Raw genomic sequence first — 16,366 nt, forward strand, 5'->3', positions numbered from 1 at the left:
TGAATTTTAATTTGGGCATTTGCTCTGGCTCGTAAATGGTTTGTTAAATCCAGCTAAATATTTTAAAATGTGGCCCATATTTATGAAATGAAGCCATTTTTTTCTAGAATCTATTGGGAATTTGCAGCATAATAGACTGTATTGTTATTATAGCAATAATTTTAACTCCTGTTGAGTTCAACACTTTTTGGTATGATATTGCTTTTGAGGTTTAATAAAAAAAAATAGCAAATTAAGCTTATCTGGCCAATTGTGTGAATACAGATGCAAAAGTAAGTTATTGATGTCAAATATTAGTGTTTATTCATGTAAACTGTGCAAACCAACCTAACTTATCAATGTAGTGAAAAAACATTAGGAGTTTTATGATGCTGCGTTCACACCAGATACGGAACGCGTGGATAAATCGCGCTATTCGTGCGTAAATAGCCGTGTTAACATTTGAGGTTACTCGCTTCATTCGCGCGTCAAATTCACTTCAGAACAGATACGGATTCGCGTAATGGGCAGGGGTTCTGTCTGCCCGGTAACTCTAGCTTCATAGCTAAATGGCTAACATGGATTTTATGAAAAGAATAACAGTGTTTATGTGCTTTTATGAAGGCTGAAAAACAATTTCAATACGTTAAGGGTCGTGTCTGAGTCCACTACATCCTTTCAGAGGTGCATCCAGCTCTGTGAGCTCATAAACTCCTCCAGAAACTGAACCTGGCTGATGGAGGCTTTCAGCGGTGCTTCTGACTGAGCCCAGCCCAGTTTGATGAACTTTTTGTTGGTGTCGGCTGGAGGATTTCCCCCGGGACACCGACAACAGGTGCTACATCACACCTGATTGGTTAACACGGCGCAAATGTCCGCTGTAGTTCAGATAATCGAACTCGAGTGATTCGCGCGTCATTGACTTAACATGTAAATCACTCCCGCTTGACGCGCGTTCCGCTTCTAGTGTGAACGTAGCATCAGGGCATATGTACTTTTACCCAAGTGCTTGAAATGTGTACTTCATCCACCACTGGTGAAGACTTATCTTATTATTAATTAAAAAGCAGTACATAAATACTAACATTATTCTAAATACAAGAGTTTAATTGTTTTTATGTTCAGTATTTTGTTAAATTTGTTCTATATATTTCCTTTAAGGCGGCTGTTCATTCAGTAAATGCAAGTCTCTGCAAGTTCATTTCTCTTTTAATGCATTTTGGTCTTATGGCAGCAGATTTTGATCACAGATACAAAAAGAAAGCGGATTAGTAAGCAGATTTCCTATATACATCATGAGTTTAAAGAAAACAGCATCAAGGCACAAAACGTTCAACAGTATAATAGTCTCTGAACCTAGAACAATTCAGGTTAACACACATGCACTGAAAGGTGGGGTGTTTCTCTCTGAAAGCAGATGTGATATCAGCATGAGGCTTCAGTAGAGTAAAATATAAACATCAGGGAATGCGAGTGTGTTTTGAAGTGCTACATGGGAGAGTACGTGTGTTTGACCTCCAGCAGTTATGAAGCTCCTTTAGCCCTCAGTTTAGACAACAGCATCTCATTCTTACGGCACTCCTGAACAAACAAGAATGGAAATCAGTTTTCTCAATTCAGACAATTGATGTAATGTGTAGAGGAAGGGGTATTATAAAGCTAAAGATCTATGTGTTTACCTCTTTAAAGTCTTTAACCGTTTTAAAGTAGAGCCTCTGTTTGTCCAGCAGCTCCAGATATTCATCATTCAGCTGATCTCTGCGCATCTTATTCTCCTGTCTTTTCTTTTCCATCTTTAAGAGCACAAACACTCGTTTAAAAAAAACAAACGTTCAGTCTGAAGAGGTAAAACCAGTTGAAATTTAACCGACAGTGCAAAACAGAAATGAGCCACAGAAGCATATTTGGGTACCTTTATGCGACTCTGTTTGATTCCTTCCACAATTTGCTCCATTTGTCTGAGAAACTGTTCTTTACCTCCTGATGAAGCCATGGCCCTAAAAACATATGTGGACACCTTATTTATTGCATTTGCCTGACCCATTAGAAAAGAGGTCAAAGCATCAAGCAACTGAGACTATCTGTGCATCCTACATTTCTTACATGGATCCTAGAACTTGAATCATTGGATACTCACTGCTGAAAATGATCATGGATTGAGTTCAGCAGATTGACCTGTTAAAGAAAAGAAACATCTTATTTCTAGGGCACAAACTTTAATTTAGAACTTTTTGAATGACACGTCAAAAGGCTCATTGATTTTTTTTTTCAAAGTTATTACAAGACTTATGAATTCTGTAATCAATTTGGTTCTTGGCCAGATAATGAGTTAAAAAAAAAAAAAAAAAAAGCACAACTAAACACAAAACTGAACTGATACCTCTTTCTCCAAGTAAACCTTCTTGTCGTCCAAAGTGTTGTAGAGTGTGAAGAACTGTTTTGTTTCTTTGTGTGTTGCTGAGACTGAAAAACAGTAAAGAGAAATAAAGAGATCAGCTAGACACATCAATACTCAATAAATCATAATTATGAACATGCACGATATCGTGAGCATTTATTACTTCAAATTTTAGAGTGCCTTTAAAGAATATTCATCACAGCACCAAATGCTTGAAGACTTAATAGGTGATTGGTTTTCATACAGGAACTTTTTCTTGTTAATCTAACCCACAACATTGAAAATAATGTGACTGTTTATAGGCCTTTTGTTAGTAAACTGTACAGTCGGTTTAACTAAAGTCAATTTATTGACAACTACAAAATTTATTAAACCTAATAATGCATTTAAAAAGTCAATCTTTTTTGATTAAATTCAGTTTTATTTTTATTAAATTTAACAACTTATGGCTATTTTAACTTAATTTTAATGCACTGATGTTTTCTATGTTATTATGAAGTGTTTCTTATTGTACTTTATAATCCTTTTGAAATTTAATTTAAAATATTTTTCACTCTAAACATGTATATACAATAAAGCAACACACAATGTATTTTTGGTTATACCTCTTAAATATATACCATGATAAAAGCTTCAATAATTGGAATAAGAACTTTGATACCAGCCTAAGACTAACCAATATGTGAGAGAAGAATATATAACAGTCAAAAAAAGAAACATGCATTTTAAAAACTGATCTGGTGAATTTTTTAATTAGACAAAGTCTGTGTGAACCAAAGAGGTATTGCACAAAGGTAAGATGATAGATTAAGCTGGGATTTTGAGGCTATCCTGGCTGAATTTAGCCTTGACTGCATAAAAGCAGACTAAATTAAATTACTGTGGAGATTTAATCTTTGCAGCTATCCTGCTCCAGAGCAGGCTAAAATGATTATAGGTTACTTTCGTTGTCAATGCTGCATGAAATGAATGTGTTTTACAGTCACTCAATGCTCTTTGCTATTTATATATATTTTCTAACTATTATAATTAAGAAATAAGTATATTTATTCGTGATTCGCAATCACTGTAAAAATGTTCATATTTATCCATTTCAGATTTAAATATGGGGAGATTTAGATAAGAGAGAGAAAAATAGATGAATGATTAGAAAAAAAAATACATATACAGTGCTCAGCATAAATGAGCACAGCCCCTTTTAAAACTGAATATTTTTATCTATTTCACAGTGAATATAGATATTAATTTTTGGTGCATTTAAATAAAACAGTTTCTCTCTCTCTCTCTCTCTCTCTCTCTCTCTATATATATATATATATATATATATATATATATATATATATATAAATTGATGATGAAACATCGTATAATAGATTAAATAGACTCAATTAGGGAAAAAATTCTAAATAAATGTGATACATGAATGATCATATAGATGATTAAATAAACATGATAAAATAAACTAAACAGATTAAAAAAATCTGCAATATTGGGTGTTTTATATAATCTTCAGGTTAAATTCATCAGTAGCATGAACGTTCACTGGTCACATTTGGGACAAGGTGAACAATTTAATTTGTTAATACGCATCCTCATGTTTCTCTCAATTCCCTGAATGAAAGTAAAGGGAGTTGCCTGAGTGATTGCACATCGGGTTTTATACATACATCATTGATTCTAGGATCGATTAACAAATACCGCAAATGTACTCCTATCCTGGCTTGACATAGCAGCTCGTTCTCACCCTCATCGAGGACCTGATTAAACTAGATCAAGCCATGCTTTTTCTGTTATCCTGGCTTTCTTAATTCCATTTTTGTGCAACCCCTCTCAACTTTTATTTCAGTATGTTGATGAACTTCCAACTGAAATGGAATATTGAGTAGGGGGCGGGGCTTTTTTTCACACATCATTTCCTTGTTGCAAACTTACAGTAAGAGGTGCGTGGTTAAGAATATTGTGGCTGAAGGCTTCAAACTAACATTAACTTAGAATGACCACCACTCCACAGGCAGAACCAAAATCTTTCATTGAAGTTTACCAAAACAAACTTTTTTTCAGTGAATTGACTTGAACAGATTAAAAAAAAAGATTTTTTTAATTTCAAATGGACTTTAAAGTGGGGCATTACGGTGGTGTAGTGGGTAGCACGATTGCCTCAAAGCAAGAAGGTCGCTGGTTCAAGCCTTGGCTGGGTCAGTTGGCATTTCTGTGTGGAGTTTGCATGTTCTCCCCATGTTGGCGTGGGTTTCCTCTGGTTTCCCCCACAAGTCCAACGACATGCTATAGGTGAATTGGGTAAGCTAAATTGTTCATAGTGTATGTGTGAATGAGAGTGTAAGGGTGTTTCCCAGTGCATTGCTGCAGATGGAAGGGTATCTGCTGTGTAAAACATACGCTGGATAAGTTGGTGGTTCATTCCGCTGTGGCGACCTCTGATTATTAAAGGAATTAAGCCTAAAGGAAAATTAATAAATGGACTTTAAAGTATAACAACACACCTTGGCTGTACAGTTCAATGAAGCGTTTCTGATACTGCGTCAGCTCGGCTCTGCTGGGAACCTCGTCAATCTTTCTCTGCAGGATGGCGATCTCACGGTTTCTCCGAGCCTGCAGGAGGCAGTAGAACAGAATTTGTTACAGGAATTTTTAAAGGCATTTGCGGAGTAAAACAATCAGTTTAACTTTGACCTACCATGAGTAGACGGATCTTCTGTAGCTTCTCTCTGTCCGCAGTGTATTGCTGATCAATCAACATGTTCATCTCCTGCAAACACACATCCAGAGGGTGAGTCTAAGAGATTATCTACACTTACTTTCAAAACTGTTTTGAATTGTATCCAAAATGGTGGAAAGAGCCAAGCATGGACATAAACTAAAGCTGCGTCCCAAATGGCACACTATACACTATGCACTCATGCACTATGTACTTATGCACTTACACACTCAACAGGATAGTATATGTATGTAGTGCTGTCCCAAATGGCACACTAATGTTTTTTTACTAAGCGGAAATTCAAACCGTTTCCCTGATGACGTTTGACTGTTGCCAAATCAGTGAAATAAACGACTGAATTATCAAGTAATACCTGCCGTGAGTATTGCCGCATTTACCATCCGGAGGCGCTATAATCACTCTCGTAGGAGAATTTTGCTTTCACTATCCAAAATAAATAAAGTTATTCAACATGTGCATCCGATCGCTCCGCCCCTTCCGCTACGTAAGCAAACCTGCGGTCGTTGAGTGCGTGAAGTGTCCATCATTACACACTTCATTTTAGCGGCTGAATGAGTGCATCATCCGGGTAATTGAAGTGCACTTATTATTTTGAGAGTTTTCAATGTGAACACACTACTTACACTATTTATACTACAAAATGGCGTAAAATAGTGCATAAGTATGCGATTTGGGACGCAGCTTAACTTTTTGGGTTCATGCTAATTAGCACATCACACTATTAGCATAACATTTGACGTCCAAAAAGAGTTGCTTCCTTCACTGCAAAAAATCCTTTTCTTGCCATGTTTCTTGTCCAAATGTCTAAAAGTTCCTTAATCAAGAAGCTTTTTCTAAATAAGCAAAAACTATTGTCTTGTTTTTGGAAAATAAAAAATGCCAAAATTTAGTTTTTCCTGAAAACAAGTAAAATACTCTGCCAATTAGGTAATCTTGTTTGCGCTTATTATTTTGCTTGATTTAAGGAAAAACTCACCTAATTTTGGCATTATCTACACTTCCAAGACTGCTGAAAAAGGTAATGGAATTTTATCCAAGATGGTGAAAAGAGCAAAGCACAGATATAAACCTGCATCTAGATATCCTTTTTAGGTTTATGCTAATTAGCACATCACACTATTAGCATAACATTTGATGACCCAAAAGAGTTGCTTCCTTCACTGCAAAAAATCCTTTTCTTGTCTTGTTTCTAGTCCAAATGTCTAAAAATTCCTTAATCAAGAAGCTTTTACTACACAAGCAAAAACTCTCATCTTGTTTTTAAGAACTAATATGCCAAAATTAAGTGAGTTTTTCCTGAAAACAAGTAAAATACTTTGGTGTTGTTTGATGTTTGGCTTGTTTTCACATTATTTTGCTTGTTAAAATGAAAGACTCACTTAATTTTGGGATATTATTTCATAAAACAAGACCTTTTTTTGCTTGTCTAAAAAATGCTTCTTGATTTAAGAAGTTTTTGGACTAGGAAACAAGACAAATAATCTAAGCAAAGCATATTTTGCAGTGTATGAAGAGCATTTAAAATCAGCTGAGATGACAGTGTAGACAATAACAACAAATTTGTTTGCAAAAAGCATCAGTGTATTACTGAGACAGTCATTTGCAACCTTCTTATCATCCCCATCGTCTCCAGACTCCAATTTCAGCTCTTCAATATTCTGCTGCAGACGGGTCATTTCCTCCTGTGCAGACACATAACTGTTAATGAAGCACTTCCATCTTTACTGAGTAAAACTGGACAAATCAATTGGCAACGTACACGACAGTGTGATCGGAATGTTTGCTCTTGATGTTTCAGGTTTTCATTCATGGCCACCAAAGCACGAAGCTTGTCCAACAACCTGAAAGAACAAGACACAATATTTGTTTAGATTTTCTGATTTGATTCATTTATATAGAACAGAGTAATCATTCACTTAAACAATAAAACGAGTACATTTCACCATACACAGCTAAACGAGATGATTTTAACCTCTTGAAAATGGAGCAGGATGAAGATTTAAAGGGATTGTTCATGCTAAATTTACTCACCCTCAAGTAATTAAAAACCTTCCTGAGATTCTTTCTTCTGTTGAACACTAAAAAATTAGATATTTTGGAGAAAGCTGAAAACTTGTAACCATTGACTGAAAAAAAAAACTATGGAATTCAATAGTTGCAAGTTTTCAGCATTCTTCAAAATATCTCCTTTTTTGTGTTCAACAGAAGAAAGTCGAACAGGTTTGGAAAAATTAGAGACTTAAATGATGGCAGAATTTTCAGTTTCAAATCAGGATAAACACAAGCAGCCTGAGATGAGCACACTAGAAAGTAGGCTTTGTGCTTTACTTACACTGAATCCGCCTGAGACTCGATGTCCTCCAGTGAGCTCAGTTCTTTCTCTAGCTTTTCCGTCTGCGATGTGGCCTAGAAAAACACATACATTAACAATCAGAGTCAAACATTATCGGTCAGTATTTGTGTCTACCTGCCTCACCTCAGCTAGTTTGATTTTAGCATCCTCACATGCTGATCTGACCTCCTGCTGTTTGGATTGAAGCTGGGGAAGAAAAAAAAAATATTCAAACAAACAGAAGAAACAATTTGTCATATCAACAGAAGAAAAAAAAGCGGTCTTACCTCTTCCAGTTCTTTTGTTTTTTGAGTGATTTGTTTGTTAAGTGATGCTAGCTGACGCCGGTGTTGCTGGACAGGCCCAAATCTCTCCGGCCGATCCTCCACAGAGCGCTCCGCCTGTTCAAAAACAAATACAGTCATATTTTGAAAATAAAAAATGGTTACTGTGCAGACTGAGGATTGCACACACTACCATACTTTCAATTAGTCCAAATATCCTTTTTTGTGGGGGATGGGGTTCACCTTTAATTGACATGACAGTAGATAATATAGACAGGAAAGCATGGTAGCAGAGAGAGGGGGGAGAGGATCGGCATAGGACCTTGAGGTGGGAAATGAACTTGGGTCGCCGTGAACAACAGAGTGAGCTAAAGTATTTGCTTGATATAGCAAACTGAGCTAATATATTTGTCGGAGAAATGAGAACATTGCTAAATGTTATTAACGTTATTAAATATATAATACAATTGTCTGATATGCTCAAATTGGACAGTCTCAAGTGAATAAAATCTTAAATATATGCCCATCGTGTGCGACAAGATTTTCTGTGAATCTTAAAAAGTCCCCTCTTGACTGCTGAGAATAAACAGATCCAGAATGCAGACCAGAGCCAAAATCAGTTCAAAGTTGAATACATTAGTACTGAAAGCACTGTGGTTATAGAGTAAAAGGTTATTTTATGCTGCTCACCTTTTCTGCATACTCAGTAGCAATTTGCTTGATCTCCTCAGACTGCAGACCAACAATATGTCCAACTGTGCTCGCCGACAACTTCCCCTATAAAATACACAGGAAAAAAAAATCTAAATTAATCAAACTGAAGGAATTCAGGTCCCATATGCCCAAATCATTGCTTTTAAAAGATTAGTTGACTCAAAAATCAAATGCTACATCCTCATGTCATTGTCATATAGCAGAACACAAAAACAAATTCTGAAGAATGCTGGGAGTCAAATGCAACCAAGACATGTTTTACATGTCATTATGTTCCACTGAAGATTTCTATAGATTGAATTTAGATTTTTAGGTGAACTATCCTTTTAAACTGTAAACTTTAGAGGCCTTTAAACTCTTGTGTGCTGTTGGAGATGTTTTCATCCACTCTGGGGTGATTTTGAGTCTTAATTTGGGCTTTCAAAAACTGATTTAACTTTTAAGTTTGAGCAAATGGAAAGATTTTTGGTGACAAATTTTATTTTGACACATATTTTGGGAAAATGCTCTGAAAATTTAACAATACACTTGGCAATTTTATGTCCCTTTTGTTATGTTGGTGGCTGTTTTGGTTCCATTGACTTATTTTAGAAAGACATTTTTGATTGCAAATTCATGACACCACATTATTATGTATTCTTGATTGTTGGTGATTTTTCTCTGTTGAGGAGATACAATTTGTCATTTTTACTGTTGATCATCTGTTGCAGTAAAAAAAAGCTTAGTGTCTGGCTTAAAATTATACAATTATATGGAGTAAAGTGTGTGTGTTTGTGTGAGACCTTTGCGCACTTACCTTTATATGTTTAAGGGGAAAAAAAAACAAGCAGCTCATCTCTTAGCTCATAGTAATTGTATTTCTTTGCGCACACAATAATTTGTTGTTTTACTCTATAGAACTCAATATAAAAGTCGAAAACATATTTGCACAGGCACATCTAAAGGGTTAATGGTACCAAATGATGATGATGATGATCGACAGTAAAAATGAAAAGTTTTACCTCTACGCAACAGGGAAAAACACCAATCCAAAATGCATGATTATTATGCTGTCAAAGCTTTGAATCAAAAAGATGTCGTCATAATAGAGAAGTCAATAGGGCAAAAACTTCCTTGAACACAACAAAAAGGGTAGTCAACTTAAACAGTACACAAAGGGTTAAGGAAAAGGGAAACAATTGTATAGTTCTAAATATAAAGGAACAGCAGACTTCACATTAAAAATGATCGGTGGAATTATTATAAAAAGGCAGCTGAAGGCTAAAAACACTTAACAGCCAATCAGAATCCTGCCTGCTTCCTTTTTGCTCAAGCATTTAAAGCTTCTTTGCGTGCTTACATTGAACATCACAATAATGTCCGCTGGTATGGATGATTATGTAGTTATCATTATAGTCGTTTATAGAAATGTACCTCCTCTGTTGCCATGGCCGCCATTCCAGTCATCAGGGCCTTAATTCGAAGCTGAAAGAACAATAAACAGAACTTGTGATTGGTTGATGAAAAATGAACATTGGTCAGATGAAGAGGGAGTAATTAGAAACAAATGAAGATTCATATGAGCCTCACTGACCTCCTCTGCGGCCTGCAGATCCTCTTCTTCAGACACCTGGGTCATTCCCGGAGGCGCGCCTTGTGTACCCTGAGCTGACGCCTGCTTCTGCTCCACCGCCTGTTAGAAACACCAGCACATGATCGCACTAACATCCAATCAAACACAACAAGGCTCTTCTCTCCATCTGTCAGCTATTACACCCAGATGGACACCACAGGGGCTGTTCCAGGGTCAGTGCATACAAAAATCTTCAAAGTCTGTCAGCATTTTCACTTGATTGTTTTGCTTAAAGGATTACACGATTACTGGAATATCACGGCATTTAAAAGGTCAATTCCAGACATGGAATGTCAGGGAATTTTTATTTTTATATTTTGTCCAAGTCATGAAAAATTAGGGATTTTTGTTTGTCACTTCATAAAATTTTAGTATCCATTTATTAAAATGTAAAATTTTCAATACCATATATTTTTATTTATTTTATTTTTATAAATCGCATTACGTGTCTGATCTTTGACCTCAAAATAACCACTTCAAACAGCGGGTGTTAAAATAATTAATCACAGAAAAACAAAATAAAACATTTGTGAAACTACTATCAAGCTATCAAATTTTAGCATAACTCAATTTCAGGTTTCTTTTCCTAACTGTATCTATTTCATCCATGGACCTGTGAATCAGCTGCTTAATCGTGACCTTCTTTTACTGGACTTTTTAGTGTGACATGAAGGGAAAAAATCTGATACTCACAGTGCCTGATTTAGACTGTTTGCTGAATCCATAGCGCCTGGAAAAACAGAAAACAAATGCTTCATATTGAGATTACACACGACATGTGACCCATGGCGAGTTTCTTTCAGAACACACCAGACTACAGGCAGCACACAACCACATGACAGGAAATTATAAATTAACCAAACAATCCAATGCAACAAACGTGTAAAAAAAAAAAAAAAACAGCACTTGGGCAGATGCAAAATGAAAGAGAATAATGCAGCTGATGCAAAGCCAATCTGTCCCATTCCCAGAACTCCAATCATACTCACTGCATATACTGCGATATGAGAAGGCATGGACTGGTGATGAGTGAAATGAAAGAGGCAGATGGAAAGAAAAAGGGAGGAAGTAAAGAGTAAGATGAAGATTATAGAAACCTGTGAATTAATAGATGTTGTTAATGGAGATTTCCATCTGAAACCGAGATGCTGAAAGAGTGAGCAGGGAAACCAGTGAAGGAAATGAATGAGAAATGGAGAATCGGGCTAGAAACTGGCACTGAATTTAATGATGAATATACAATTTTCAGTTTTTATATCCAACTTAATGTTGTCATACATTATTGTTCAAAACTGTATTTAATGTTTTAAAGAAATTAATACTTTTATCCAGAAACTGAAGGCATTTATAATGTTAAAATATTTCAGTAACCCTAAAAACTAATGTCCATTAGTTCATGTTAGTAATTGTATTTACTAAAATAAACTAAATATGAACAATACTTGTACACCATTTATTATTCATAATTCAACATTTACTAATGCTAGAATAAAATTTAGAGTTGAGCTTGATAGCATTAGTTGTAAGGTAACAAGTACAAACAATGAATTAATTTATTTAAGTTAAAGATAAAAAAAATAATGTAATGTATTGTTCATTGTCTGCTCATCAGTAAATGCATGAACTGATTAATTAAATGGGCCATTATCATAAATACTATAATAAATGTATTGTAGTGTAAAATAATCTGCCAATGAGGCAAGCAAAATAATCTTGTTTTTCCTTTTGACATTAGATTCTTTTGCTTACCCCATTAGCAGATTCTTTAGCTTGTTTCAAGGTAAAACTCACCTAATTTTGGCATATTATTTCTTAAAACAAGGCAATATGTTTTGATTTAATAATTTTTAAAGATGTGGACTAGAAACAAGACAAAAAAAGAAAAAGAAAGTCATTATTTGCAGTGTGAAAGTGTAAAGCCTGTAGCCCACAACATAGGTGGAAAGTTACTGGGCGTCATATTTAACAAACAGTTTACTGCGCATTTTATATATCTTTGCTCACATGGGTAATTGAATATTAATCAGATGATGTCATTACACTGCTGTGTCGTCAGCCAATCGTTGCATTGCTGATCATGATTGAGGATCGATAGCTCTGTCCTTCACAACACACACAGGGGTCACAGATCAGTTTATCCAGACAATTTAATCTGATTTGCGAACTTGTTTCAAGAACCAAATTAGCCAGAGATCAGTTATCAAGATTAAAAGATCCAGGATCTGCCAAACTATCTTAGATTATTTAAGCAAGGTCTATGAAGAATGGACCCCAGGACATTACTGACCCCAAACCTTTATAAACAACCCCTCATGTCTCTACAGTAGCCCTACAGTAGGTACACAACAACAATGTTTGGTTTACTTCCATTTATTAATTCATGATGAAAGTGGGAAGTGCTTTAACCCTGTGAAGGAGTAGAAAGTACCTGCCAAACTCCAGCAGGGTGGAATGAACTCGAGACTCTTCATCCAATAGCTCACCAGCATCCTCTTGTCTTTTATAACGCCTTTGAGGAGCATACACTTCCTGCACCCGAACACATAATACACAACTTACTCCACTACATTCTCTTATCAAATATACAGTAGAGAGAGGAAATAACGCCACAATACTGCAGGAATATTCAATTCAGCAAAACATCCCTCTTCAATTCTCATGGTGACGATGAATAAAAGATAACCGGATACTTACACACACATTCACCACCGTGCTGATGGCTCTATCCTTCTTCGACGCAAACTCCTCATCCTGAAACACAGACCTTCACTGAGACATGCAGTTTGTAAATTATTGGTTTGATGTATTGCAGTGTTCTCTCTTACCTCAGGAAACGCGTGTGTTTTCTGGAACTGGGAGATGGAATATGACCGGATGTAATCTCCCATCTCCTCACGCGTCTCAATCGCCTTCTTTACCAGCCACTACAGACCCCACAAAAGATGCCTTGTAAGTACTGACATAAAGGCCACCTTTTATGCACCTTTTTACAAGATGTAAAATAAGTCTCTGGTGTCCCTAGAGTGTGTTTGTAAATTTTCAGCTCAAAATACCCCACTAATAATGTTTTAGAACTTTTAAACTGCCACTTTTAGGCTTTAATCATAATTGTACAGTTTTGGTGACTGTCACTTAAAATTCAAATGAGATTGTGCTTTTCAAAAGAGGGCGGAGCCACGAATTCCTGTGTCGGGATAGTGGCAGATTAAAAAATACGTCCACTAATGGGCGGGGTTTTCCCCTCTCTGATGATACATATAAAGGGAGAATGTCAATCAAAGTGTTTCTGCAGACTATTTTTATCAATTGTGATTTTAAAAAAACTACATGAATACATTTTACCATTAAAAGCTGGTTATTTTTACAGACTAATTCCACACAACTGTGTATAAACCCCTTATAAAAGTTATTTTTGCACAATAGGTCCCCTTTAAGTAATTTAAAGCAAAAACACCATTATAAGTTGGAGATCAGTAACTTTTTTTTGTATTCAATGTATCAAAAGTGACTGTAAAGTCATGTTTAGTTCAAAACAGAACTCTATTTCTATTTCCAAAGAACCTTGAAAACAGTGTTTCACAGTTTCTACAAAATTACCAAGCAGCAGAATCATTGATAATAACAAGATTTTTTTCATTGAGAACCAAATCCGCATATTAATGTCATTTCTAAAGGATCGTGTGTCTGTTTCACTGTATGTTTAATCACACTAAATCTTTGGTGCACATAAGAGAAACTCATTTAGGTGCTATAGATCAGTGGTTCCCAAAGTAGAGGTCATGGGACAGGGGGGGTCGCTTGGTGATTTCCAAAATCAAATAGATTTTAATAAACTATTAGAATTACCATATTTTAACCATAACCCACAGAAGATAAAAAGTTATATTAGTAAAAAAAAAACAAATGCAAATGAAAAGCCATTAGCCTTTAATTTTGTTTTTCATTGGATTGGTGTGTTTAAATTAGATTAACAACACTGCAACAGTGTCAGCTGCAGCAGATTGATTTTATGGCACCAAATTAACAAATTAATAAATTAACAACAATTTAATAAATGACTATAAAAATTATATGGTTGTTAGGTGTTGCACTTTTTGTATACTTATGATGACCATTTCTGAGGAATTTGGGAGTCGCGAGGGACTGGCATTGTTATTTTAGGGCTTGCAGGCAGAAAATTTTGGGACCCTTGCAGTAGATGTACAATAGTCCATACCTGTACAACAGGAAAGATGTGGATAAAATCCAACCCTTGGATCTGATGAGGCTCCAGTCGGTGAGGACATTTCATTTTGGGCAGAACTGACACAATCTTTTCCGTCAGAGCACTTAAAATAGGGGGGAAAATGTAGAAAAAAAAATCAGTTTAGTTTAAGGAGAATCGTTTATTTTTTATTTTTTTGTCTTCTTATGTTCCTATATTAGGTGGCAAAATGTTGTTCATCCTACCACTCACATTTTCTGACCAATGGTGGAATTTTCTTGGAAAAGCAGATCAACATCTATGTCAAAATTGCAAGTGGTTATACACCAGGTCAGTCCACCCACCACCTAACGTAAAAGCAGAGACAGTTCAGGATTAAACGAATGCAGAGTAAAACAAGTAGTTGGAGTAGATGTGTAAAGTATTACCTTGTCAAATGGTGTCAGTCCTTTAATGCGAGCTCTGAAATAACCAGCTGCGAGCAACAGCTCCAAAATCTCTGCAAGCTTGACATTCTGCTCCTCATCCTCACGGGTCTCCACCTGTCAATCACTCAGTATGTGACTCAGCAAATTAAAACACAGACATTTTATTGTTCGTCTTTTACTATCACTTGTCTCTGAAAAAAACGGAAAGTTAAAATATCCAAACAACCCTTATGCAAAGCAACCATGGTTTTAAACAAAAATCTAAAATCATAGTTATTGTAGATAAACCTTTATAACCACAAATTAACCATGATTTGACCACACAAAACATATTTAACCATTGGTATCTGTAGTTAATAAAGTAAAATAGTACATAAATAAAAATCACGAGGAAAAAAATGCACTATAGTAGAACTTTAGTTTAATAATCCAAAAATAATGTATTTACTAACATGAAGAAAAGATGAGCAATGCATTTAATTTAATTCATCTTTGCTAACTTTAGTTAATTAAAATAGAGTTGTTAAGTTCTCTTGTTAACTCACAGTGCATTAACTAATGTCAACAAACACAACTAGATATTAATAGTATGTAAATGTTGAACTATGGTTAATAAATGCTATACAAGGTTGTTCATATTCAGTTCATGATAGTAAATACATAAACTAACATTTAGTTTAAAGTGCTATGATAAAAACATGATTGACTTTCGTAAGGTAACTCAGCAGCATCTGAATTTAAAACGCATTACAGTAGAAGATCCCACGTAACGTTATACATGTTGTTACACGTTATTTATGCATAATACCTTCATATCACTGCTGCATTCTCTTAAAAAAAATAAGTTTAAAAAACACTACCTTGGCATATGCGTTCGTCCTCGATTCAATATAAACGAGGACTATTGAACAATAAGACAAATACAGTATGTATATTTATATTTAACAGACTAGTAAGTGGCTGGCTTCCTGACATAATGCACACACTTAAAACAATAAAAAATAACTGCAATAAAGGCAGTCGAGCTGAGATAATGGTTTAAATGTTCAATATGAAATGTTTACCTTGATGAGATTGCCTTCCTGATCATACTGTGCTCCTATTTTCGAGCCCGTTCTCACTCTCTGGAAGACAGAGGTGGCCGCCATGATGATCACGATGTGTCACGTGAGGAGAATAACGTGACGCAAATCTTGTCTCCTTAAAGCGATTTAAACACTTTTTTGTGTGTTTGACAAATACAACATAATAATATATTACATATTCCAGACGAAAATAGTATATCCTAACTAGAATAATAGCAATGAGTAAGAAGTTCAGATAAATCATCAAGACGCATCATTTGTTACAGAAAGTTTTGAGTGTCACATATTTTTAGTTTTGTATCAGTTTTAATGCTTGTTTTTTGGCAGGAGCTCAGAAATGTGAAATATCAGAATGGATAAAACTCCAAACCCAGGTGAGGAAAACGCACTATGGTAAGACAGTGAAACAATTTACTTATTAATATTCTTCTGTTGTTGTATGATTTTAGTATATTAAAGGGATGCTCTCATGTGGGTTTTAATCCTTTATGAGTTTGTTTATTCTGTGCACACACACACACACACACACACACACACACACACATACCCTCAAAAGATAAAGTATGCTTGTTGCTAAGTCCTATTAACCTTTG

At 35.4% G+C, this 16,366-nt stretch overlaps 1 protein-coding gene across 3 annotated transcripts; it reads right to left on the reverse strand.

Moving 5' to 3' along the window:
• Positions 1-1,170: 1,170 nt before the first annotated feature.
• On the reverse strand, positions 1,171-15,857 carry ccdc93 (CCC complex scaffolding subunit CCDC93). 3 transcript variants are annotated; one of them, XM_009304844.4, is made up of 24 exons: positions 15,753-15,857; positions 14,689-14,802; positions 14,513-14,607; positions 14,273-14,384; positions 12,882-12,980; positions 12,751-12,807; positions 12,485-12,585; positions 11,046-11,075; positions 10,750-10,786; positions 10,018-10,116; positions 9,858-9,908; positions 8,421-8,507; positions 7,734-7,847; positions 7,591-7,653; positions 7,447-7,520; positions 6,874-6,955; positions 6,722-6,796; positions 5,073-5,144; positions 4,879-4,987; positions 2,360-2,442; positions 2,117-2,154; positions 1,892-1,976; positions 1,659-1,772; positions 1,171-1,560 (listed from the first exon to the last, which is right to left on the reverse strand). In XM_009304844.4, the coding sequence occupies exons 1-24, from the start codon at positions 15,834-15,836 to the stop codon at positions 1,504-1,506; spliced, it is 1,932 nt and encodes a 643-aa protein (XP_009303119.1). In that variant the 5' UTR covers positions 15,837-15,857; the 3' UTR covers positions 1,171-1,503. The 3 variants fall into 3 exon arrangements, 2 of the variants coding, with proteins under 2 accessions (XP_009303119.1, NP_001035414.1); XR_012385015.1 differs by lacking the exon at positions 11,046-11,075 and having other exon boundaries at positions 5,073-5,252; positions 5,797-6,796; NM_001040324.1 differs by lacking the exon at positions 11,046-11,075 and having other exon boundaries at positions 15,753-15,846.
• Positions 15,858-16,366: the final 509 nt, after the last annotated feature.

The sequence above is a fragment of the Danio rerio genome, chromosome 9 (genome assembly GCF_049306965.1).
Source record: "Danio rerio strain Tuebingen ecotype United States chromosome 9, GRCz12tu, whole genome shotgun sequence".
NCBI lineage: Eukaryota > Metazoa > Chordata > Actinopteri > Cypriniformes > Danionidae > Danio > Danio rerio.

Bases quoted from the DNA above. Each gene is read 5' to 3' on its own strand.
- ccdc93 (XM_009304844.4), bottom strand. From the start codon at position 15,836: ATGGCGGCCACCTCTGTCTTCCAGAGAGTGAGAACGGGCTCGAAAATA. The intron at 2,443-4,878 runs GTGTGTTGTTAT...ACTGTTTTTCAG, and splicing joins CATTGAACTGTACAGCCAAG to TCTCAGCAACACACAAAGAA. The intron at 2,155-2,359 runs GTATCAGTTCAG...TTTCTTTAACAG, and splicing joins AGGTTTACTTGGAGAAAGAG to GTCAATCTGCTGAACTCAAT.